Source organism: Toxorhynchites rutilus, chromosome 3 (genome assembly GCF_029784135.1).
Source record: "Toxorhynchites rutilus septentrionalis strain SRP chromosome 3, ASM2978413v1, whole genome shotgun sequence".
In the NCBI taxonomy this organism is placed as follows: Eukaryota; Metazoa; Arthropoda; class Insecta; order Diptera; family Culicidae; genus Toxorhynchites; species Toxorhynchites rutilus.
Window position 1 is genome coordinate 273,904,346 of NC_073746.1, and position 26,959 is coordinate 273,931,304.

The following is a 26,959-nucleotide window of genomic DNA, read 5'->3' on the forward strand; positions in this document are numbered from 1 at the left end:
CGTCTTGATTCAGTGATACTACGAAGATAGGAGGAATTTTCGGCAACAAAGAAGCAGGATACCCTTCAGGGCTAGGATTTTTTTTCGGTGAAGGGTACAAGTGTTCGATTTCTTGCCTGTTAGAAGCCCATTTCCTAAGTCGAAATACACTTATAGTCATCAACTGATTTAGTTGGAAGCTCAGATTAACTGCTGTTTCAACCACTTCAACGCCAGTAATCATGTTATCCATACTTATAATTTCTGTTGCTCTTATTTCCTTCACGATTTTTTCCGGGAATCGTTTTTAGGTGAGGGGCCTAGAATGCAAGGGGTGTAAGTGACTTGATCGATTTCTCTTCAACAACTTTTTCTTTTGTAAATAACTCTACTACAAAAACGTTCTAATTTAAGTTTGCTATATAATTCGATAGTTGAGGTTCTGATCTATCTTCCACATTGTCAAATACAGCTGTAAATGTATTTGCAGTTAAGTTATGACCAAGAGAGAGAGTCGGTGTAGAGAAATCGATCAAATCACTTACATCCCCTTCATTCTAAGCCCCTCAGATATTATTCTACGAACTTATTGTTCACACTCTTGACCATGGGTTGCTCTGATTAGTGCGATTTTTTTACTGGACTACAAAGAAAATAATATGTCTGTAAAATATATATATATATGTGGATCTGGCATCTCTGTAACAGTCATGTGATTTTGACAGCTGCCAATCACGATTTTATGGCACTAATTTTATAGCATTTTGTGCCAAGTTGTCTTTGCCATTGCGACAAAATTGTGAACGAGAAGTTTCACGCGATTTGTGATTTGGTTTTTTTTGTAGAAAACTGCATTTTTAGGGATACAGCGGACGGAAGGGCGCATTCGTTATGTCCAAGAACGAAAATAAGGAAACGACGATACGACAGCTCTACACGGAGCTGAACAAGCAGGGTTCGAATGGCGAGTACGAAAAAGCCTTGAAGTCAGCCAACAAAAGTGAGTACCGTGCGATAGTGCCAGCTTGTAATGGCACCAAGTGAAAGTTTGCATTGATTGTAAGGCTAAATATGAATTAATTACTACGCACTTACATTTTAGTTCTGGCATTGGACTCGAACGAACAAAAAGCATTGCAATGTAAGCTCGTCTCTTTGATTCAGCTGTCAAAGTTTGAAGAGGTGACCAAATTCCTCGATCGCACCCTGCCCTCCTATGATTGTACCTTCGAGAGGGCGTATTGCGAATACCGTCTCAATAAACCGGAAGTCGCGTACCAGACTATTCAGGATTGTGGCATTAAGCCATTGCCGGCCAATTTGAAAGAATTGCAGGCACAGATCCTTTATCGGTGAGTAAAACAAAATGCTAGTCTTTCTAGAAATTAAACGATTTTTTTCTATTCAGCATGGAAAAGTATGAGGAATGTTTCGATTTGTACAAAGACATTATCAAGAATACACATGATGATTATGACGATGAAAGAACGACGAATTTGAGCGCTGTCACCGCAAATTTATGCGTTGAGGGTTCCAAGAAGGAGACACCCAATCTGCGCGAAGATACGTATGAGCTAACTTACAATGCTGCTTGTGCGTTGGCTGGCAGACAACAATTTCCGGAAGCTGAGAAGAAACTGCGGGCTAGCGAGAAACTCTGTCGTGAATTCCTGGAAGAAGACGGAGCGACTGAAGAGGACATCATGGATGAGGTAGCGATCATAAAAGTGCAGCTAGCGTACTGTCTACAGATGCAGGGCAAGTCAAAGGAAGCGTCCGCTATTTACACCGATGCATTGAAGCACAAGACGAATGACCAAGCGTTGACCGCTGTTGCTAGCAATAACCTGGTGGTGATCAATAAAGACCAGAATGTGTTCGATTCGAAGAAGAAAATGAAAACGGCCACTTCCGAGCAAGCGGAACATAAATTGACTTCGAAGCAGAAAAAGCTAATTGCATTCAATAACTGTCTGTTGGCGTTCTTCACCAATCAATCCGATTGTCATTTGCTAGCAAGTCGTTTGGGTAATTCATACCCGGACTTAGAATTTCAGTCCGCGCTGATTCGCGTTAGTCAGTTGGCAAAGGATAAGAAGTACAAAGACGCTACCGATTTACTCGAAACGTTTATGAAGAAACAACCGAATCAGGAATTGGAAATAAAATTTGCCATTGTTCAATTACTCCTGCTGGCAGGCAACCGGAAAGCTGCAGTAGAAATCTTGGAAAGCCTTGGCGAAGCCAAATATCGCCCTGGGGTGGTGTCTGCTCTAGTTACCCTATACATTGGACTGGACAACAAAACCGCCGCCTCTGATATCCTCAAGAATGCCGTTGAGTGGTATAAAAAGAACAAATCAACGGCAGGTGGCGATCTGACGGACATGTGGCGTCAGGCTGCCAGCTTCCATCTGAGGGGAGGACAATCGGAGATCGCTGCAAAGAGCTTGGAAGAATTGCTCAAGACAAATCCTAATGATATGAAAATTCTTGCCCAGCTTGTCATCGCATACGCCCAGTTCAATCCCAAGAAAGCTCAGGAAGCCAGCAAGAAGCTTCCTGCACTGGAAACACTCACAACTGCGTCCGAGATCGATGCGCTGGAAGCTACTAACTGGATGATGATAGCAAAGGCCGTTAAGAAGAAAATTCCAACTTCTGGAAAGACCGATCAATCACCCGGAACACCCAGCAGCGAGACTGCCAAACAGAAGAAGAAAGCCGAACGCAAACGCAAGGGCAAACTGCCAAAGAACTACGATCCGAATGCTGTACCGGATCCGGAACGATGGTTGCCACGATATGAACGTACTGGCTATCGCAAGAAGCGCGATCGTCGCGTGAAGGAGGTAATGAAAGGCAGTCAGGGAACTGCCTCTGGGCAGGCGGATCAGTAGTGAGTATCGAATGGTTCATTTGCGTTTCAGTAGTTATATGCTAATCTCGTTTGTTTATTTTCTTTAGTGATATGAGTAAAGCTTACAACCAGACGAAAAATTCTCCTGCCACACCAGCGACCCATGAGATGGCTCCGACTGGACCGGCCCCAAGGCAACTACCGAGAAAGAGTCAGCATAAAAAGAAGAAGGGAAAGCATTGAACCATTTTGCATGAAGTGTGTGCTGTACCTATTGTGTACACAAGTGTACACAATTTAATAAAGTGAGCAAACCATATTGAATCAGTATATTTTATTGTGATATCCATAAGGGTCAGCAAATGATGCGATATTTATATAAATATGATTCACGAAATGGATCCATAGTTCGTTCCTTCACAAACGCATCGTTTCAAAGCAATCATTGCCACTTTTGGATAAAAAAAACTAGATGTGGGTTACATCTGTGATATGACCGCAAAGTGGACGTAGGACTTCCGTTGACTTAGTAATCAATAAGTAACTAGCATATAACTCTTAAAATGTAATTTCACTTCGTTTAGCCACAAAAGAATTATTAACGCTCAAAGGAGGAATCGATTCCTCCTCGGAAATACCCAGCGCAAATGATAACCCCTCCCCAACCCTCGACAGTTGGAATCATCGGTCGATAGCGACATTCGTGAGCATCCGATAATAGCACTGCTGCATTCCCAAACAATGCGGTTCCATTCAGTCCGGTGGCAGAAAAGAAATAGGATTAGGAGAGAAGAGCATAGTGCTTGGCGAGCTAGTGAGACCATTCTCGTATCACTTCGCAATAACAACTTAGTGGATTTCTTCTTTTTATCCATGTTGAATAAGAAGATACTTCAAACGTTTGCAGTTTATACGTCTCTAGCCCTGAGAAGTGCCTTTGTGGACAACTCAATCCAAACTCCTTCTCCACCTGCCTTGACGAAGACACATCATTGTCGTTCGACGCTCCTCGGCAAACCGTGTTCGCTTCAACAAACATCAAACGACGTTCTTGAAACGGATTTCCGAGCAGGCACCAATTTATATACAGATTTGTGTAATTTCATAAACCTTTTTTTCAAAGCAATTTTTAAGCTATTGAAACAAATTTTCGGGTCAATAATTATCAAGCATATAAGTCTTAGACATTTTATCTTTTGAATAGAATGATTACAATACCACTTTGTTTAGCTGGAAAAGAATTATTAAAGCTCAAAAGCGGAATCGGAATTCTCTTCAAAACTACCCAGTACAAATAATATCAAATCCATAGTCAATGACACCCATGTGTATTGGCGATCTAACGTACAAATCTACACCTAGGAGGCGCTGCAGTGAAAGTGATGATAGTTTTTAATTTTGCCATGTCAGCTTATGGAAGGTTTGTAGTTATTTCCATAAATTACAATGTTTTATTCATAAAAGATTATTTGATTGCGATGAGTTTGGAAGAAATTTAATTCTGCGCAATTTTATATATAACGTGTTATTTCCTTACCTCATCCAGTAGTGAAAATTATATAAATATTGACAATTGTTGAATCAAATAAGGAAATTCTAGAGCACAATCAAAAACAAGTAGAAAAATGCATGGTTCCTGCATGTGAGAACTACCTCGGAATGTCCGGAAGTAAAATATACGTGATTTGTTTTTGAGTTTTAGGTTACCTTATCATCATTTTCTTAGTTCAAAAACAAAATCCAGATGCCTCACCGATCGTTTATGTTTTGCGTTAGATCGCCAATAGAATTGTCATCTATACTTGGATTTTCGCTAAATGGTCTGTTCAGTCCGACAGCAAAAAAATAAAAGGATTGGGAGAGAAAAGCATAATGCATGGGCGTGTGAACGTGACCATCCTCATGTCACAACGCAATCACAACTAAATGGATTTCCGAGCGGGTACCAGCTTATATACAGTTTTTTTTATTTCAATAACCTGTTTTCAAAGCAATTGTTAAGCATTTTTCGGGTCAATAATCAACAAATTTTGGACATTTTATTTTTCGATTGAAGTGATTATCCTACCACTCCGTTCAGTCGGCCAAGAGGCATTAACGTTCAAAACCTTGCACTCCAAAAGTAACGCTCTCGTTTTTCCAAACTTTAAGCTTACACCCGGTACAGAAATGAAATACGTAGTCCTACGTTAAAAATCAATCCAATAGGAATAATTTATCCAAAATATGCACAACCTACATCTAAGCCTTGGCATATGCTCGACGACATCTGGGGCAAGGCGCCTAGAAGTATATCCTAAGGTGGGCCAACTTGCTAAACCCACTCTTCAGCCATCTTGGAAGTCTACTGTTTTGTTTGTAAACAAAGCACAATACGCTTGTACCCAAGCTCGCTCGTGATCAGTCTGTCTCTTTCACGCTTCAAGCAAATAATTCCCCTTCTGCTTTCTTCCGTATTGTTTTCATATACCGCTCCCCTAACCAACATAGTGACGAAACGGCCTCACCTAGTAACATAGACCCGTCTTGGTTTTAGCAAGTTGGCCCACCTTAGGATATACTTCTACGCGCCTTGGTATATCCCACGATAGATACAATCAAGACAGGTCTATGGTACTAGGTGAGGCCGTTTCGTCACTAAGTTGGTTAGAGGAGCGGTATATGAAAGCAGTACGGAAGAAAGCAGAAGGGGAATTATTTGCTTGAAGCGTGAAAGAGACAGACTGATCACGAGCGAGCTTCTGCACTAGCGTATTGTGTTTTGTTTACAAACATAGCACAGTAGACTTCCAAGATGGCTGAAGAGTGCTTTTAGCGAGTTGGCCCACCTTAGGATATACTTCTAGGCGCCTTGGATACAATACGGTAGCGCAACTTATGAAAAAAGTCTTTCAGCCATCTTGGATTTTGTATATAAACAATCTGCAATATTTTGCAATATCTTTTTTGCTCTTTGTGTGTGGAATTGTTTTGGTGGCAATAAGAGCATTGAGAAGTTGAAAGGTAAGTCTTTTACGATTAAATTTAGGTTTGTAATATACTCTATCTTATTTTTTGTGTCGGTCGGTGATGGAGGTATTTTTCCCGCGTTTTGCAGTTAGAGACGTCGGTTAATTATTCGATTGTAAGGTTTCTGGAATTTCAAGTTTTCCTATATTTAATATTCTTTGTTTCTGGTTAACAAAAACTTAATGCCTGTTTTTGATGGGGCATAAAAAGATGATATATAAGGATTTCTAGGAACTTCCTGCGACTTGTTTCATCGTCGATATTGTTCAGCTCATATATTATAGAAAAAAAAACGAAGCTGTAACTGTAAAAATAACCATAAGCCACCAATTAATTTATAATTTACAGTTCACAATTCTTCCGCAAGTGCATTTATTTTACAAGTGTGTATATGCGTGACCATTATATTTAGTGAACAACTATACGAATGTCAAACATTTGTACTTTACTTTTGCACGTATGAATCTAACGACGAGTATATCGACGAATAATATATGAATCCATTCAATCCGGTGACAAAAGGACTAAAATCAAATAAGAATAGTCCGAAAATGATATAATGCATTATATTTAATAAATATTCCACGCCACTCACATTAATTTATACATTTCATTGAACAATATTCTAAAATAGGAAAAAAAGTCACTTGTCCAAAAAAGTTACTCCTGTACGCGCGTCGGTGTCTCAGACCGAAGGTGATGAAAAAGTGACATACGTCCCCTTCGTACCAACTTATACGATACGCTAAACGATGATGAACAACGAATGACGAAGCTAGAGAGAATCGCAATGGAGTAGTGTTGATGTTTTCTGAGAAATGAACGAATTATTGATTTCTTGGTCTCTCAGACGCACAGTATGCGCGAGTATAGGAGTGTTAACCGTCATGGTGTTTCGTCGAAATTCTTCGGATATGCTAAATCATTTACGGGTGAACCATAAAAATGATTCCCTGGTGGTGGAGGAGACTGGGAAGAAGAATTTAGGGTCTGCAGGAGTAAAATGCGGACTTAAAGAAGGTGGTCTCAGCTTCCGTTCTAAAATAGTAGTATTAAAATTCACAGTGCCGAGGAATATATACCATACTAGTGGTCAATGATTCTATAAATGTACCTTTTTTGAACTAGTAGCTATAAGGACCAAGCAGAAATATTCAAACAAATCAGCTATTTTATTCAACATTCAAAGAACAGGTAATTTTGAACAGAAAAATTTTTATGTTGGTACAATAATAATATTGTGCATCATTCTCATTGTGTACTTTTTTTTAAATCGTCCTCAAAAAATCATGAAATGGTAAATTTATCAATATACTAAAATACCATTTCATTCAAAAACAATTATTCTGCACCATGTTTATTTCAAAATTATATTTAATGTAACTTTTAAAATTATGACATCATACTTTTTTATTACAAATATGTCTGTTCTTTTTGATTACAAGAAATAAATATTCGCTCGGTTAATCGAATACTGAAAAACAATTATTCGAATGAATCGAATATTTAAAATTGACCCCACGATTAATCGACAATTGAATAAACGAAAAATTTAGACATCTCTATTTGCAGTCAAATCCTTTTCCACAGTCCTCTGTATATTTGTACCGTTTCCCCTCGCGCACTTATTGACGACACGGTCACACCTTTATTCTACACATCTTGGTATATCCCAAGGCGATAATAAGGTGGAACGTTATGTTAGAATTGCTGTTCAGCCATTACTTGAGTTTAGAGGTGAGCAAAACGGTTCACTTTAATGAACCGTTCAGTGACCAACCGTTCACTTAAGTGAACTAGTTCTTTTGAGCAGTTCACTCACTCTTTTGTACAGTGGCGGGATATGTCCGATATTTGTTAGAAATAACTTAGCACAATAGAAAATCAAGCTTTGATTTTGAAATTTTAATTTTGTTTGAGTCGTTATTCATTTTTTTCAGCATAAACTAGCATTGTGCTGCTTTGCTTACGATGTATTGCAATAAATGCTATAGCAAAACTGTACCCAAACCGCGAACGTCCATCTCAAAATTATCGAGCACAATATGATATAATATAAAACATATTTCATATTAGCGACGCGAATTTTACTGTTTAACAAGACTGTTTAAATCAACTTTCAGCTTTCAACTATATTTTATAAGTGAGGTAGATTGGCATAACAACTTACTGAAATATTTACCCTGAACTCCAAAATATGAAATTTGATAAATAATTTAACAATCCAATTTAAAACCATCGTATCCTGAACGCAACAAGCGTTTTTTATGAAGCGACAATACCGACACATATTATTTTTGTTGTTTCATGGGGCTATCGTTTGTTTCCATTCGTTAATTTGAGAACTATTTACCTTGCAGCACCATTCATCTATCACTCGTTCGTTTTCTTTCCTCTTACGCACCGCTTACCGTACACAGTTCGGTCTGAACTGCATGCACAGTTCTGCCAGCGGTCAGTTCGTTCTGAACTGTATACACAGTTCAGTCGGCGATCAGTTCGTTCTGAACTGTATACACAGTTCAGTCGGCGATCAGTTCGTTCTGAACTGTATTATCCGTTCATCATTCACCGTACACAGTTCGATCTGAACTGGGTATACAGTTCATATGAACTGTTGCCCAGCAAAAAAGCTGAACGGCGTTAGACAAAGTTAACGCCGTTTTGAGTTAGACAAAAACCTGTTTTAATACAAAATGGCAAATGCGTACTTTTGCCCCAAGTGGGGGCAAAGGTGCGCACCGTACGGGGCAAAAGTGCGCACTTATTGAATTGTACTTCCGTGGTGACTTGTAACAAAAATAAATGTTTTATCATTACCAGCGGGAGAAGCATCATTACCAGAGTGTGTAGGCACCATCTAGTGGGAGGAGGGGGGTGCTGTATGATGTTTTATGGGCGAAGATGAGTATTGAATTGAATGCATGGTGAAAATGAAAACATTCATTTGAAATTCATTTTGAATTATTTTTAAGCAATTGTTTATTTTTCTTCCTCGTCTTGGATTTCGGTTCTGAGGATTCCGACGCTTTGCTTTGGCCCCACAGCCACTGTGTATCTTTACCCCACAAGCAATTTTTGAACTTATCAAATTTTTAAACAAAGCTCTTGAACTTTTTCACAAAAACGAATACGCACAAACACTTCTTAACAGTGTAGTTTCGAATTTTCCAGTTATTTCAGGTAAGTTAATCGTCATCTCCAAAACTGAAAAAAATAAATCAAAACATCGCAAAACTCTTTTTACCTCATAAATTTTTGCCACTTTCATGAAATGTATCTTGTTTATATGTGTGACTTGCTGGTGTAATAATGTGCACTGTTATCGAAATTTTATGCTCGTTTGCTTCAAAATGGCCGATGCGCACTTTTGTTCTGTGCGCACATTTGCCCCGCACTATAACGCACTCCTATATCTTCTATCTTCTATAGTTATATAAATTAAAATAGAAGACCAAATGTGTTGCGCAAATATGTTGAGCGCATAGCCCGAAGAAGGAATGGTCCGATTTGAGTCGTCCTTATTTTGTTGTATTTGTCTTGGCCCGTAGATCAATATAGCGGATAGAAAAATCGGAAAATTTTCGGAAAACTCTGAAGGAAACTCGGAAAATTTTCGGAAAACTCTGAAGAAAGTTCGAAAAATTCGGTAAATCGGTACCCATATGTTATGAAAATTACATCATGATAAGCGTTGTTAGTCCATTCCATGTTTGGGCTAATGAAATTGATCTTTGGAAATGGAATAACGCATTCCTAATAATATAATTAAAAAAGGAAGGCCAAATGTGTTGCTTATCGCAAAATCCGAAGAAGCAAAGGTCTCTTTTGAACCGTCTTCATTTTGTTGTATTTGTTGTAATCTGCCCATAGAACAATGTTATGATGAGAAAAAGTTTAGAAATTTGTTCAAAAGAATTCATATCAAAACAATAGTTTTGGGCGGGACGAATTTCGCCGGGTCAGCTAGTAAATCATAAAACCTTCAAGCCATAATATCCACCAACAAATATAACTGTGTCACAATGGATTTTTTCAATCCAGGTGTAGAAAATATAATAGTCAGTCAAATCTCATTGGAATACGATTAGCTAAATACAGTAAGTTACATTTAATGCGACATTTAGCTAATTGGACAGACCTTTAATGCGACACGCTTAATTGGACATTTTTACCTCTCATCGGACATTTTTACCTCTCATCGGACATTTTTGTAAACATCGAGTTCGGGGCCCAAATTATGGCTCCACATTGAAAGTCGCCACCAGACAATTGGGCCATATTATTATTATATGTCAAAATAGCCTCCAATGCGGTACTGAGTGGTGCCTCGGGACGTTTTATTAAATGTAAAATACTGTACATGTAATCAAATTACATGTTTTTGTATTTCAAATGTATTTTCTTTACGATTCATAATGCATGTCCAAATATTAAATATCGTCATTTGTTTCTTCGTCATTCACGGAAACCTTTGGCTAAGAATCTTGGAACGCTTGAGCTCAATCATACACCTCAATCATAATCTTGGAAACGCTTGAGCTCAATCATACAGCTTTTTAGATGATGTAGAACCGAAAGTAGAAGTATATTTTGTAATTGATTCTTCTGATATGAAAATTTATTGCAAAAACAATGAATGCTGTTTTTGTCGCTTGCCAGAGCTACAATTTATTTGGCATATGCACCTATGCTCGACCACGCCTTGTTGCGTATCTCTTTTATATTTACTAAGTCCTTTTGCTCGCAAATTCCACCGAGAACGCAGAGCTTCAATTTTCTTTGACCTTCGCGTTTTGTTACTTTTTTCGTGGACATTTTTAGAAAATAACAATAAAATCGATTAACGATGCGTTACTAATGAAACAAGTACTAATATTAGTCCGAGGTAAGTGTATAATGCAACGCAAAATATTATCACTTGTAGTTTCTAGACCTGTAATAATATGATGTGATATGTCGTCAATTACGATCTAATATGATTTACTGTTAAATGATATTCCACAGCATGTAACACGATTTTTTACAGTACCACATTGATTCAAATTATACGTTTATGTGACTCTCGAACTGCATCTGCCTGATATGCATATATGATGTTGATTAGTTCAATTTTACGACAATGCAAATCATAAAACCGATGTTTGTTATACCCAATTACGTTCTAATCTTTCGTGAAAATTAAAATAAGATTTTTCACACTTTATACGATTTGAGATATACACGATGTATGCTTTGAGCGGTAATGTATACGACTATGATCAATCCCATTTTATATATGATTTAAAACATGTCAAGATATATGATTTGATGGTTGCTTGGTTCCCTGCTATTGGCATTCGTTTCACACAGATTGTGCCACCTCCTATGCTTGTAGACAACTTGGTATCAACACGAAATATAATGTTTTGCTACGACAACATAAGCATAAGGTATTAAACCCATCTCATTATCAAACACGGCAATCTATTATCGTGCACCGTGTATATATATTATTTTAGAAAAAAAAGTGTTTTTAACTGCTATGTCAAAATCAAAGCAGATAGATAGTATGACGTCATATTTTTACATTCAACCAGTTGCTTACTATCGAAAGTGTACTGCCTGCTTTTGCATATCATGGTTTCCTGCAAGACAATCGCGCAGTCAGTTGACGTCACTCGTACCGTCTGGACGTCGTTCGTGACATTGTTCGGAACGAGCATGCAAGAGCGTGTGCCTTCAACTTTTATTTGAATCTGTACTTTCCTAGTAATAACAGCCGTCTTTTTTTCTCATGTATTGTGGTGCTTCGATGTTCTATGGTATTTATCATCATTTTGCTTTAGAAAAGAATGTGTCACGAATTTTGCAAATCGGAACCGTTTCGATAGTCACGAGGAAATCAACAGTACAGTTCTCTGCTCGTCATGAATGCAATCTGAAACATCATTTGTCAGAAGGGGAAAACGAATCAAACCTTCAACTTTCTGGGTGCAACACCCAGACCCGATTTCTCTACGAAGAATCGCAGGAGTTCTGTGTGTTCGTGTGATAAAACAGTGCTGTTTAAATGGTGTGTGTTTATTTTTTTTTCCCTATTCTCTACTGTCAAAAATTGTCATTCTGAAGTAAAGTTTCCACTTTTCGTTATAAGTTCTTCGTGAAGAGCTTTGTTTCTGCTGAATATTTTTTCTAGCAGTATTGCTCTGTGTTTGAGCTTATTCCAATGAGTCTGTGCATCACCGAAGGAGAACAGGCTTTCGTATGGAGTGAATTTGCATTGATTTACCCAGGAACCAAGTAAATGTATCTCTGCTCTTCCATATTTTATTTCTCCTGGAGCTGAGCTAAAAGATTGGTTGTGGAAGAGGCGGGGGAATTGAAGAAAAAAACGGTGCGCGAGTGCGTTGGTGTGAGTGCAATCTTCGTGTCATCCACAGCAGTATTCAGGCTTATTTCAAGTCATCCGAAGAGTCCAATAAAAGGAAGATTTCAAGTGTTCAGTGTGTGACCAATCCCAAAATTTGTTGCATCGTTGTGCAAGGATAGGTCCCAGCGACGAATTCCATTACAACTGCCCGACAGTTTACCGTCCAGTCGTAGCGTAAACGTCGAAAGATACAAAATTCGTTTGTTTTTTGGAGTGCTCACGAGAGAACAGCAAAAAAGACATCAACAGCAGCTGGAGGAGCTGCTCAGCCAAGATGATTAAAATGGAGACCGATAAAATTATGGACGAGTCAAATAACAGCAACCTACAGGTAAGCGTTTTGATAGCTGCCGGAGAGAAAATATCGTTAGAATCCGGTTCGGCTATGTGGGAGGCCTACTTTTAATCCAGGCCTTCAGAAAAGCGATCGGGTCGATAAACAGGTTTTCGTTTGCTCTCATCGCGTCTAATCCGGCCGAAGAAGGGCAGCACAGCGGTTGGAGGTGCACGGTGGATCAGTCTCACAAAGAGCCCTTTCCCCGCTGCTGCATTGTTTTTCGTTGATACTTCTCACGGGTATATCAGTTGTGGCCCTTTCGGTGACATAGATTGTGGTAGCGCAAATTGAAGAATTTTTCATAGCTAGATTATCATCAATGTTAGCTATCCAATGCAGTTTCAAATCTCTTTTGATCTACGCATGAGAATTATGGACATGATAAAACACTCAATAAGAAAACCGGACGTTCAGTCATAGTTTTGGTTCTACCATGTATTTACATATTCTTTTTGATATGCGATTCCTTTGGGTTCGAAAATCACAGATAATTGCAATGAACTGTAAACAGTTTTACATTTGTTTTTTTTTCTGTGCAACTTGTTGCCTTATTTTTATCACTAAACCTACCACGAGGGGTCAAATTACCCATTTTAAACTTTTTGCAAATTACATTGTCACAACATCATTCGCCTATACTACTTTTCTAAAAACATACATCGAATGTATTTTTCAGTGTTTACTCCTCTCTTATTATTTTTTACTCAGAGAAAGGGTAAAAGATCTTGGTTGGTCCGATTTGGAGTGTTTTTACGCAACTAGTAAATGCAAACCGATTTTTCTTCGTGAAAATCACACATCATCGATACGAGTTTGGGTTTGTTGAAAAGCCCCAAGTTGCTAATACTACCATAAGGTGTTGAAATTATTCAAATTTTTATGTGTTTTAACGATTTTCCTTAAAGAGGAATATGATCATGGCTTGACCACCTCTGATCATGGTTTGTCCGGTTTTAGAAATCACCATTTTTGAATGAAAACATTCGAATTCTCAATTAGATGTTGCTTTTATCATTGCTTGAGTTTACTGTCGTCTTGATCCATTCATAATTTATTTTATATATTTAATGATTAGAATTAATTATATTGCTAACTATCCAATCGAGCTAACAGTAAGTATTCCAAGCTACAGTGCTATTTTGCGTGTCAGAAATTGTAATGTAATTATTTTGCTAATAATTGTTGTCCCAAAAAGGTCGAAATATACAGAAGAATGATGGTATGCCACGTTTCTCAGCCAAACTATATGAATCGTCATTGTACACTAACTATTCATAAAGGGTTACTGTGGTAGGAATAGGTATACATAAAGCATCGGTAGGTTTAATGTTAAACGGCTCAATGCTAAAAGATTTAAATTGCGATACTACTGCGTAAACGTGATAATTCACAAAAAAAACTTCAAAAAGTTACAGGCATATAAAATGAACAACAAAGCGACCTTACCACTGGACAACTTCAAGCGGTCTGATTACCTATTGTCTCTAGAAGACATTAGTTCATTTGCGCTCGAGAGTTCGAATGATTGTGACATTGTATTTCTATTATTTTGGGCCTATACTATACAATATATTAACCTAGATCTTTCAAACGACCATTTCACAAATCGAAGGTTTTCCGGTTACATATCGGCTCAATATTAAGTTTCATGAGTATGGATTGAGGTACAATCAAAACTTCAAATAAAAAATTAACAAATTGAGTTTATGAAGTCAATTATCATTTCTAATCTCATAAAGTTTAGTTTGCAGTTGCGCAATATATTCTTGGTACAATTTAAAACCGTGGCCGAGTGGTTAGCGTCCCACCTTATCATGCCGGGGGTTCGGGCTCGATTCCCGTTCTGGCCGGGATATTTTTCGTCAAAGAAATTTCTTCCCACTTGCACTGCGATCACGCGTATTCTAGAGCTTGCCACTCCAGAGTACATGCAAGGCGTGTTATCCGGCATAGAAGTCTTAACTAAGTACTACTAATGAAAATGACGCAAGTAATACCTACGTTGAAACGGCAAAAGTTCCACTGGAAATGTTAGTGCCATCCAAGAAGAAGAAGACACTTCAAACCCTCAAGGTAAGTTTGAAGAAATGCGCTATACAACATATCCAATTAGAATAGACCTTGAATAAGTTATCGAACTTTATTCAAAAGTAAGTTATGAATTTTATTTTCCTTCGATATGATGGACATTTGAATATATTTTTTCGTACCATCTGAAGACATTTGAAAAAACCTGGCAGCCCTGTATTTGAAGATTTGCGTATTTCTTAGTAACTTAATTCCAACTTTAACTTGACGAAGGTTGAAAGTATGTGAAAAATTTACTTTGAAAAAAAATGAAAAATTTACTTTGATAAATTATTTGTCTGTTTGTGCTCCAATAATCAATTTCTATATAATGTAACCCATACAAGTATTTTATGATTAAAATGCTTTTAAACTGGACTTTAGTTTAATAACAAATGAATGAATTATATGAATATGAATTTCGACATAAATTCACTTATTCAACAACATGAACATGATATCATTATATAACATGAAGATGAAATAGATTCTGTTGCTGATCAAAAATATTTGTTTCAAGCAGAGTGAATATTTTCAATTTATTATAGTAGCTTATATATACATATATTTCATGTGCGAAAATATATGAAATTGTCGAGATTTTCGGTTTTAAAAATCTGTGCTACAAATTGAAAACCATGTAAACAGATCAATCTCTAAACCTGGCATCCCTGGTTCGTTCAACTGATTCGTCAAAGATAATTTACGGTGTCGACATCTGTGGTGACATTAGTGTTTATAAGAAAAATTATAATCTCTATCAAATTGGCAGGCCTGAATGCAGTTTTAAATCGGTAGAATTTGAATGAATATTTTTATTTGGTATTATTAATAATTTGAAACACGTGGTGCTGACCTTAATTTAATCCCTTTTCTATACTTTTTCTGATCCACAAAAACTCATTATCTTATATATAAAATACTCGTGTCACGATGTTCGTTATCAAACTCCTCCGAAACGGCTAAACCGATTCTAATGAAATTATGCACAAAACGTTTGTTAGCCATGAGAATAGGTCGTAAACTATATTGGATACCGCTATGATACTGATTACTGTATATTTACCGTATATATACCAATTAGGGCGACACTATGCGAAAAAATAATTTTTTTCTGCATAAATTGAAAAAAAAATTTTGTATTTAAATTTGGTTTCAGAAAAAAACATAAAAACACAATTTTTCATCCTTTTAACCCCGTCCCATTTTCTTTATTTTTTATTTCGCGATTCTAAACGAAATGCGATAAACACAATATCCAAATAAAAAACTCAACAACATTGAGCTTCGTGTTCTATTTCTGTAAAATAGAAACTGGAATAAACTGGAATTTGGCTGGAATAACACACTTTTTAAACGAAAAATATTGATCGAAATTTGCTATACTCTTTCAAATATGTTTTGTATGTAACAAAGTGACACATTTTCTACAAGTGGGTAGTGTACAAAAATTCTGTCTGATAATGTTTTTTATATTATGGATAAAGTTTTAGCGGAAATGTAGTTGCCGCATTTCCATGGATCGATTAAATTTGAGTCGAACAGATTTCAGAATGCAAAAGCCGATTTCGTTCAAATCGTGGAATCTGATCGACTTTCAGACCAATCGGATTCCGGAATATGGTTTAGTGTTTGATATTGTTCCCCCCAAACATGGTTCATGGCCTAGGCGGTGATCTGAAGCTTTTACCGCCTTGCGTTGCAGATGGAAAACACGATCACAAGGGTAGGTGAACATCCAATGTAAAAACGAAGAAACGGACAATCATTGACAAATATCAGTAACGCAGACTTTGACGGACTGAAAATCGTTGGGTATTACCACATTCGCCTCAGCTGAGCAAAATGTTTATATTAGTGTTGAGTTTCGCTGTTCAGCGAAAAGCACTATAAAAATCCGTGAATAAGGCAAGCAATATGGCTGTGTTTCAAATTCAGAATATCGATTTGACTACTTCTCGATTGAATGACAACGACAAAATAATGCGCCAACAAATTGACCAGTATATCAACACCAATGAAGTGGTCATATCTTTGGTTTCATAATCCATGAACGGGACCCAACAGTCATGATTTTGGCTATCCATTCAGAAAACCTATTTTTCACTAACGAAACCGTAATTGAAAAAAACGAATATTGATTTTCTTTATTTCATTTTAAACTTTTAGATAAAAATATATTACTTTCTTTCACTTCACATTTTATATATTAACATTATTCGTTTGATCTTCATCAACGAATGGATCAAAAACGTAAAACCATTCAAACATACGTACAATATATTAGTTATTGTTTATTCAATTACCAAAATATTCACTAGAAACAATTTATTTGGCAGAACAACGTTTGCCGGGTCAGCTAGTTATTATATAAAATTATCTTTAGACACCATTTACAATCAAGATTGTTTCATCAGTAGTAAGTTTACGATACGAAAAGGTTTTTTTTTATTCATAATTTTTATTTTAAGAGTGCGTTCATTCCATATGAAAATCCATTGTCTTTGTATCTTCACAAAAGTTCCAGAGACAGGTTCGGCGATTTAAAGATCACAGACAGAACTTAACGATACCTGTCAGATTCGAGTTGCTTCGTGTGCGGATCGAAGTTAAGCTCAAGTTTTACAACTGAGATGAAGACAAGTTTAGATTGAGTTTTAGTTGACCCGTGTGCGGACGGCCTAAATGTTCACTCTCATGAACGATATGTGCGATCTCATCGTTCCGTACTTTTTTATTCATGAACAGAGCTTAGCTCAATGATTATTGATATTTTTAATCTTTTACTTAAACTTCACTGTTATATTCGGCTTCGGAACATTTATTAAACTGTGATTGTATGTTTGACCAACAATCATAATGCTCTTTTTGAACGACAGTCAACTGCGTAACAATTGTTATTTTCCTGTCTTACTTTCACATTAATTCGATATACAGTGGCTCAAACTCGAAATCGTACCCCACCATGCAGATCTTTTGAAAGTCGAAAACAAGCTTTCGAAACATTCTATTCAGATAATGATATATACAGTTCGGACTCGATTATATACAGACTCGATTATATGTGATTCGATTATATACAGTTTGGATTTTGTTTTTCATATTTCAAATATGGCTTGTTTCAAGAAGAAATGTAACCTTTTAACGTTAAATTTTTCAAGATTTGTTTGATATGCTATACATTACAATCGCATAGTCTGTATATGGTTAAAATTGATGAAAATTGAAAGCATTTCCATTTCACCGTACATTTGTTTTGTCCATTTGTGTGCTTTCCCGAACAGAGCTGTCAATAACGGGCATCTTATGCAGCCGCTAAAATAGGAACAACGATGGAGGATAGCGAAAAAAGAATATTTATGAAGTAAACTCCACCCTTACATAGTAAGTTAGCTGTCGCTAGCGTATAAGTATTGCATTTCCTTTGAGGAAAATTCTAATCCACATTCTTCTTGAGGACACCGACTGGACAACACCGTTGCTGGGCGAACTGGACGGAGAGGGATCGAGTGCCGTTCTCAATGCAATGGGGGTGAAGGATTAATACGAGGAAAGTTTCCCAAGGGTCTTTTTGAAGACTAGAGACGAATGAACTGAAAAAGTTTAAAGTCTCTATAATTCAACAAAGAAGAAGAAGGAAAATGCTCAGAATCTTTCTGTACCCGAAACAACAAAGGTCGCTTATTCTGCTCGTTTCGTGTTTTATGTTTCCCCTCGAGCTGTGAACGCTAGCGAATATTTCACTTGTAGTGCGTCAGGCATTGCAATTAACACAACCATCCGAGCCATGAAATTTGATAGAGTCTCGGCTCAAAAAAGAGCCGGCCCGTTTCAATGAACGAGCGGCTCTGAGACGCTCACTGAAATGAGCCGTTTTGCCCACCCCTAGTCATCAGTGTTTGACTTTGTGTGTGTTGTTTGTTTGCGCGAAACTTAGAACTTGTTAATTTCCTGTACATGTGAATAGCACGTTTTCGATACTTTTAGTTGCCAATCGTATTTGCTCTCGTGCGCATCGCTTCTATTCTGATGCAACAAGCTCCTAGCTTTGTTGACGGTTTTGACTGAGAGTCGAGAATCGATTTTTCGAAAAATGCCTCTCGTTAAATACTCAGTGCAATGCGTGTATTGATATGAAGAAACAAATTGCGACATTTGACCGATTAGTGTATTGTTCTCGCAAAGGCAAGAAAGAATCGTTGTTTCTCGAAATGATTCTACAAAACCACGCAAGTTATTAAACCTTTTCAGAGTCCCCGGAACTTTTTACTGGAGAGTTATTTTTGAAAATTCGACGTATTCGTATTCGCAAATAATATCCTAAATGATACACCAGCGGTCGTGTCTCGGTTACAAACCCTCGATTTTTTCATTCAAATGAAAATATCTCTTTGTTGAAAAATCCTACAGAAACGTTATAGGAAAATTGCTTGATAAGGTCAAATGAATTTGCTATTGACTTAGTTGACAAAAAAATGTGTTGGTCAACAAAATTTTAGAAAAAAAACGGAAAGAAATCGATTTTTTATTTCTTCCCGATGTTTTGGTCCGCTACATCCTACACGCACCAAGATAACAGTATGCTCGTGAAATACCCCAAAAGCTGTAGGTTTAAGTTTTAAAATGATGTATATATCATTATCTAAATAAAAAGTTTCGAAAACTTGTTTCCGACTTTCAAAAGTAGTGAAACAAGATCTGCATGGTGGGGTACGATTTCGAGTTAAAGTCACTGTAAAGGGCCTGGCCGGGTAAGGGAGTAAAAAGTGCCCCCAAGCCAAATCACCAGCTGTAAGGCAAATATTGTATAGGATATTAAATAAGAAATTTTGGCGGTTTATTTGAACCCCTATGTGGTTTGACGTAGGATCTATAGTGAAAAACGTACTTTGTCGTTTATTTCACGTTTTCTCAAAAGCTTCGAGATAAAAATTTGAAAAAAATACTGAATGTGCATCTTACTACGGTGTATCAAGAAAAATAATCAAAAATTTAAGTACTAAAAAAATATTGAAATTTTGAAAAAAAAATTCTTAGGATTTAGAGATTCAGTACTACTCTAATTCATATTTAAAAGTGTTCATACGGCTTTTCTAGATACGTGTGATTTTTTTCAGTGTTGCGCGGTACAAAAAATATTTTTTTATATTTCCAAAGGGTCTGGCTGGGTAAGGGAGTAAAACGTGCCTTCAAACCAAATCACCAGCTGTATGGAAAATATTGTATAGAGTACTAAATAAAACATTTTGGCAGTAGTACCATATATTTAAGTCCTTATTCTTATATGGTACACCATAGGATCAATGGTGAAAAATGCAAAAATGCATTCTCGTTTTTTCACGCCATTCTGAATAGCTTTGAGACAAAAATATGGAAAAAAAATACTGAAAGTACATCGATAAATATCTTCGAACAACTTTTTCATAAAAAATGTAATTATAAAAAAAAATAAATATGCGGTACAAAAAAAAATTAATATATTTTCTGGCATTTCGAAATTTTGAAAAAAATATAACTTTGAGATCCGCTTCTGTTCTAATTTTTATTTAAATGCGTTCGTATGTGTCTTTTTTTCTAATTGTGGTGCAATTCTTTCCTAAATGTTTAAGAGCATTGCGAGACACAAACATAATTTTCTTCATAGTCTGCATTTTTTTTTATTTTCTTGAAATCGATTATTGTATTGTATTCGTGGTTTTCAATTGTAAGATCAAAATAAAAAAAAATAATAATAATTTTGATGTTTTTAAGCGTTATCCTCATTAATCCGAATGATCTTTCCACAAGGACTTTATTTTTTTCGCTCACAGAGCTCTATCAGCTCTGTGAGTCAGCAGTAACTCCTATGAATTTGGTAAACCATTTAAATCCGATGTAAAGATAATCTCATATATTTCAAGATATGAGAAAAAAATCTTTGTACAGCACAAAGCTCTAAATATACCGACAAAATGTAGACATATAAAAAACAAAATTTAAATAAATATCAGAGCAGTACTGGGTCTCTAAATTCAAAATAAACTAAAAATTCCCAAAGGCCAAAAATTATTTTTTTTTCATGCAATTCTCTTAAAACTTAAAAAAATTACGCTCCATGAAGAAAAAAACAACACATACGATTATATATAGTCGACCATTTTTTTTCAACAATTATTTTCAAATCCTATACATTATCGAATCTCAAGAAAACATTTTTTTCATTAATGTATGAATGTCAAAGATTAATAGAAAAATAGCTTCTTTGTGATTCGATTATGTATTGGAATCGAAAATTAACGTTGAAAGTGAAATTGCGATTATATATAATCGAGTCCGACCTGTGATATTTCTTGTACCGCGAAAAACACTCTAAAAATTCTAAAAAAAAATCACATATACCTAAAATAGACGTAGGAAGAAATTTGAATACAAACTATAATAGTACTGAATCTCAGAATAAAGAGAAATTAAAATAAAAATTAATTTAATTATTTTAATATTTGATTTTTTGATGAAGAAATTGTTTAAAAATATTGATCGATACACCTTAGTAAGATGTACTTTCAGTATTTTTTTTTCCATATTTTTGTCTCAAAGCTATTGAGAATGGCGTGAAAAAAAACGAGAAGGTGCATTTTTGACCATAGATCCTATGGTGTACCAGGATTGGATTGATTTTCAGAAGATCGATCTTTTCCATCTTGATTTTCGATTTTTTTTAATCGATTCATTGTACCCGAAAAATCGTGATGTTTTTTTCAGTGTACTTAGATTTCAATCTCACCACCTGACAAATTTTATAAACATCATGTCAACATTTGGAGAGCTTTCGAGGATGTAAAATTAGTGATAGTGAATAGGATTGGGCGATTGTGGATCGAGATCGATCTATTCCTCTCCGATTTTTCGAATGAATTCTTTCTATTCCAGTTATTGATTCTTTGTTTTTGAGAGGCTTTAAACTTTGCAGTTCATTCGCCTCTATTCTATTCCGAAAAAATCGCGAACATACTTGTTTCATCCTGCGCAGTTTAAGGAACATAAACAAAACATTAAGAGCCTAATTCTGCGCGTCATAAATCGTCCTTTTCCGGAAGTTTATTTATTTTAATCACTTCAAAATGGTCACATTCAGATAGAAAACACTTAACACTCAACTAATTTTTTTCGGTGAATTATCGGGTGATAACAAAGACAAAAGAACAATCTAAGTATTCAACAGTATTTATACGCACAACCAATAGTCAATCGGTGTATTTAGTATCATAATCTCGAAAGTGCGCAGAGTTAGGTGGAGTTACGGTAGCCAGACTCGTTCATTTGTGAAATATAAAACCGGTACAATTTTTTGAAGTTTAGGAGACTAATAAGAGCCTTCTTCTCACAAATATTTTTGGACCGAGGGTCTTGAATTAATTCTATGGAATCTCTAATATGTTTGTAACTAAAGGGATACTGTAACGGTGTCCCAACAAGAGATATATTGTTCGAATCTTCAAATGAAAGAGGATTTATTGGTGACAAATATAAAAAAAATCTAGGACGTCTATAATAAGAAAGATTTTTTTGTTATATGAATTTGAATAGTTAATTATTTACATATTTTCACTATCATTGTCGTTATTAGCAGAATGTAGAAAAATCATACTTACCCGAGATACACGTTTCTACCTAATAGTTATGTAATGACTGAATGTATATGAAGCAAATGAATGTAAAAATTTGTTATATGACTTATAATGCAATTAGGTAAATTTAAAAAATAATTTTCAAAATAATGTGGGCTTCGATCGATGCTCCGTAGTTCTACCGATTAACATGCTTCACATGCTGAGAATTTGGACATAAGAGCACAGATTGCAATTCAGATACGTGCTCTAGGTATAGTTGGGATCACAAAACATCTGAATCCTAGTCAACTGTGTTGAAATGTGTTAATTGTTCAAAAAATGAATAAAGAACATATTGTATTATTTCTAACATGATTTATTGGTTTTTGTGTAATTCGCTAAGCATTCTAAGCAAAGTGATGGCTAACTTTTGCAATGCCCACAATACGTCCTAAATCTTGTAGTTTCTTAGTGGCATAATCTCTGGCATTTTCATTAGACATATTTTGGTAGTATTTTAATTTTTCGTCTACGGGACTCACTTGAAGAATCCCAATATGATCGAGGGACATGTTCAACTGATGGTATATGATTTTAATTTTTCATTTCTTTATTTACTACATTCGTAGGTCATCCCTAGTTCTATTTTAATTCAAAACAACCTTTAGGCGTGTTTTCGATCAAGCTGCGGCATGTAGAAACTTGTATCTTGACTCAAGCAGAGAAAATTGCTCGTTAAGGCTATTCAACATTCCATTAATGATTGTTATACTGTATGTACTCTTCGTGAGATTACTCTTCATGAGTTCTCGAGTGGATCTCGATAAATAAGCTAGCTAGTTCAGAATCCGTAGCCCCTATTTAATGAACTATGTCATGACATCCCGGTGGTTTACACACAGGAACGATATCTGCAAATACATCTCTCGATTCCGAAACAGATCCCAATTTCGCCAACATATGGTGGAAAACGCTAAGCCAAATTTGTTTATTTGGTAGCGAAACACACGAGCACACCAACACATTTACCCAAACGATGATTGCGATCGTGATTAAGAGCATCCAACCCCAGTCCCATTTCGCTGATCGAAATCTGTTTCGCTCCTTTATGCGTTACTTGCCGTTATCCTCGAAAAACCCATCGGCAAGGGGCAGAGACTGAAAATTAATACACGCTGTTCATAACAATATGTTGTTTTGTGTTAGATGATTTGCATCTAAATCTGTTTTAGCAACAACAGAATTGTGGATTTCTTTTCTTTTCGCACCTGCATGCAATTACCATGTGGGCTTTCCCAGAGAAATGAAGCCTTCGCTGAGTCACCCTTCACCCTTCATGATAAATTAAATTAAAACTAAAAACGAAGAAATAAATTATATGTAAACGATTTGCCGCGAAATCCCCTAAGAAACTACAACCATCTAATCTATTCAAATCGCACAATTGCTGACCGTGGCGCGTGATATAACGCTTGTCACGCTGAGAGTAAGGTATTTCCCTCGGATGGGAATTGGTTATGGCATGACTATGGTTGGTCGTCCGTGCGTACACTGATCACGCTTCGGTAGCTATGCAATCTCGGCGGCATAATCGTCGTCATTGTCGTTTCCATGTGGAACAACCGAGGAAGTGAGATTTGATGTAGTAACAGCTCGAAAATCAGGTGGCGAATGGGAGCCGAGAGGAGGGAAAGCATGACGATTCCATTGCATGATATATCGCGCTCGTAGGCAGATATTCGATGGAACGGTTCCGATTTTATACCGTTTTTGGTCAACTGATTTTTATATAACTCTGGGGCGTTGGATTAAACGAGTGTTCATGGATTCTGTACGTTAGCTAGCTGTCAGTGTGCTTTTTTGTGAATGGGATCAGAAAGAAAACAAACTTTTTGAAATCCAAAACAAAACGAATCTATATATATATATATATAAATGGATTTCTGTTTGTCTGTCTGTCTGATCTGTCTGCCATGCAAACGAAACACAAATTTCTTCATTACTCGAGAATTATCCAAACAAATGAAACCAAATTAGGCATATGAAGGTTTTAGGGTGCAATAAATGTTTCTATGGTAGTTAGACTCTCCACCCCCTCTCTAAGGGGGGCTGCCATACAAATGAAACACAAATTTCTCCATAACTCGAGAATTATCCAAAAAATTGAAACCAAATTAGGCATGTAGAGGTTTTGGGGTGCAATAAATGTTATTACGGTAGTTAGATACTCCTCCCTTTTCTCTAAGGGGGGGATGCCATACAAATGGAACACAAATTTCTGAATTACTCGAGAATTAATCAAGCAAACGAAACCAAATTTGGCATGTAAAGGTTTTAGGATGTAATAAGTATTTCTATGGTGAATACACTCCTCCCCCCTTCTCTAAGGAGGGCTGCCAGACAAACGAAACACAAACTTCTGCATAACTGGAGGTTTTTGGGTATGAGAAATGTTTCTATAATGGTATGACACCCCTCCCTCCTCTGGAATGAAGAGGGGGTCCCATAAAAATATTACACATATTTCAACCAAAAATATTCCAACCAAACATGACAATTGAAAATTTTCGGAAAACTTCGGAGGAAAAAGGGAAAATTCGGAAAATTAAATTATATATATGCTCTACAATTACACAGTGACAAGTGCTGTTAGTCCATTTGATGTTTGCGCTAGCGAAATTGATCTTTGTTCGGAACTGGAAATGGAATTTAATGTGATGAAACGCACTCATATATCTTCTTCTATCTATACCAAAAAAAGGATAGCCGGATGTGTTGATAAGAGCAGAACTCGAGGAAGGAATTGTCCGATTTAGGGCTGTCTTTATCCTATCATATTTTCTGTATAAAACAGTCATTCCATGGAACGGAGAAACATGTTATTTGCAAGTGGTTGAAAAATCTTGAACGAGAATTATGTCTGAAAATAATCTGATAATATAATGATGAGTTTTATTAGAAATACTAGGAATTTTATAGTGAAAGGTAAATTCAACGGGGTCGAATAGAAGATCAATCAATGAACAGTTCTGCGATTGGACCCGTGAACTTGCTCATAGTAAGAAAATGTGATTGTTTGGGCGGGACGAAGTTTGCCGGGTCAGCTAGTAATCCAAATAAAAGCTCTAGTCTATCAGAATCTGGAATCATTGCTCATTTGATAGCTGCGGTACTAGTGGATGGTTCTGTAATGTTTTAACATAGGGTTCACTTGGCTTTAGAAAAATTGTCACGTCGAAAATCCTTGATTAAGAAGAAAAACGATAAAATATGCATTGTTGGATTGTATCAAAATACTTGGTATTCTTGAATTTGAAATCTGGATATGGATTCTACACCCAAAAATTGGAAGTTACGATTTGGAATATGGGTTCCCGGAATAAATTTATGCAGAAAACGACTACAACAGAAACAACCACTCAGAAAAAGTGTATTTTTTTATTAATTCGTTACATGTTACATGTCGGTGAAGATACCAATAAAAAGATACCAATAACTTTTAATTACAACTGACATTTTTTGTAGCCGATGGTATGACAGTTCTATCATTTGAATTAGAAGCACACCATTCTACGAGAATATTCTGAGATGGTGAAGTCATGTCTTGGAAGTCTTGGAATTGACCCATCTGGTCATGGCAACTATTTGAAATTTCAAGAAATTTAAGAAAATGGTCAAGTCCTAAGGCAAATTTTTTCGAGGCGATGGAATGACAATTTCTTTATTAGAATTAGACGCACACCATCCTTCGAGAGTATTATGAGGTGGCGAAGTCTTGGAATCGACTCATCTGGTTATAGCAATTATTTGAAATTTCAAGAAAGTCCTAAGGAAAATTTTTTTTGGAGGCGATAGAATGGCAATTTCTTCTTTTTCATTTACGAAAATGGTCAAGGCTCTCATATTTTTTTGCATTTTTTTTTGTAAGAACTTGATGAGATTGATGACTCTTTTATAAGAAGTTGATAAGATTTTTCAATAAAACTTATAACAATTTTTTTTAAGAATATTAAAAAAAAAAGGAAAATGTCAATTTTGGCGCTTGCGTCGCTTTGCGAGATTACGGCAGTAATGGGAAGACTCGTGTGTCTAATTTGAATGAAATAAAAAACCTAGGGGCAGGGACGGGATCTTGGCATAGGACTGTGATTGTGTGTTGTAATTACATTTGAATTGAGTGTTTTGATTGTTCTAAATCTATATTTTTTTTCTCTTTTGATACATCAAATGGACACCTCGTGTCATTTAACCGGGTTAGATGAGATAACGTGGTAAAATCCGCAACCACACTCTGTTCAAAAATGTACACAAAAATACCATCAAAGTCATCACTACCTTTTTCTTCTGTTTATTCAATTACTCAGAAGAAGACAAGAAGTCATCATTTATCATTTTTAAGCACAAGTCTAAATAGTGAATTGATCTCATTGGGTGCTAAGTTCTGCTTATGTATAGGAAAGGGAACGGAGAATGGACAATTGCATTCGAGGAAGTGATGTGAGCTTCTTAGCTAGACATAAGATCGCGACTACTCTATCATAATCTGATATGCATGAGTATACCCTTTCGAACCTCTAAATCAGCAGCCAGTTAAATTCTTTATTTGCATTTACTACATTACCAAACAACAAGCTCGACATCATATCCTAAACCAACATTACATGAATTATTAGTAGCCTACACGATAAAGACGTAAATTGAGACCA

General features: G+C 36.2%; 2 protein-coding genes across 6 annotated transcripts in view; both read left to right on the forward strand.

Annotated features, from left to right (window-relative positions):
* The first annotated feature begins 744 nt into the window (after positions 1 to 744).
* On the forward strand, positions 745 to 3,163 carry LOC129776360 (signal recognition particle subunit SRP72). Its single transcript, XM_055781951.1, has 4 exons — positions 745 to 979; positions 1,082 to 1,331; positions 1,388 to 2,878; positions 2,947 to 3,163. Exons 1-4 carry the CDS (start codon positions 871 to 873, stop codon positions 3,080 to 3,082), a joined length of 1,986 nt encoding a protein of 661 aa, XP_055637926.1. The 5' UTR covers positions 745 to 870; the 3' UTR covers positions 3,083 to 3,163.
* An 8,339-nt stretch (positions 3,164 to 11,502) lies between these two features.
* LOC129775709 (F-box/WD repeat-containing protein 11) overlaps positions 11,503 to 26,959 on the forward strand; it is a 101,358-nt gene continuing 85,901 nt past the window's right edge. The window contains exons 1-2 of one of the 5 annotated variants that reach the window (XM_055780737.1): positions 11,503 to 11,903; positions 11,985 to 12,591. In XM_055780737.1, the coding sequence (XP_055636712.1) occupies positions 12,535 to 12,591 (57 nt within the window). In that variant the 5' untranslated portion in view covers positions 11,503 to 11,903; positions 11,985 to 12,534. Of the gene's footprint in view, positions 12,592 to 26,959 lie in introns of all 5 variants that reach the window. The other 4 variants (XM_055780739.1, XM_055780738.1, XM_055780740.1 and 1 more) reach the window with 4 other exon arrangements.

Excerpts from the sequence above, each read along its gene's own strand:
- LOC129776360 (XM_055781951.1), top strand. The coding sequence starts at position 871 with ATGTCCAAGAACGAAAATAAGGAAACGACGATACGACAGCTCTACACG. Across the intron at positions 980-1,081 it reads CTTGAAGTCAGCCAACAAAA|TTCTGGCATTGGACTCGAAC; the intron begins GTGAGTACCGTG and ends CTTACATTTTAG. Across the intron at positions 2,879-2,946 it reads TCTGGGCAGGCGGATCAGTA|TGATATGAGTAAAGCTTACA; the intron begins GTGAGTATCGAA and ends TATTTTCTTTAG.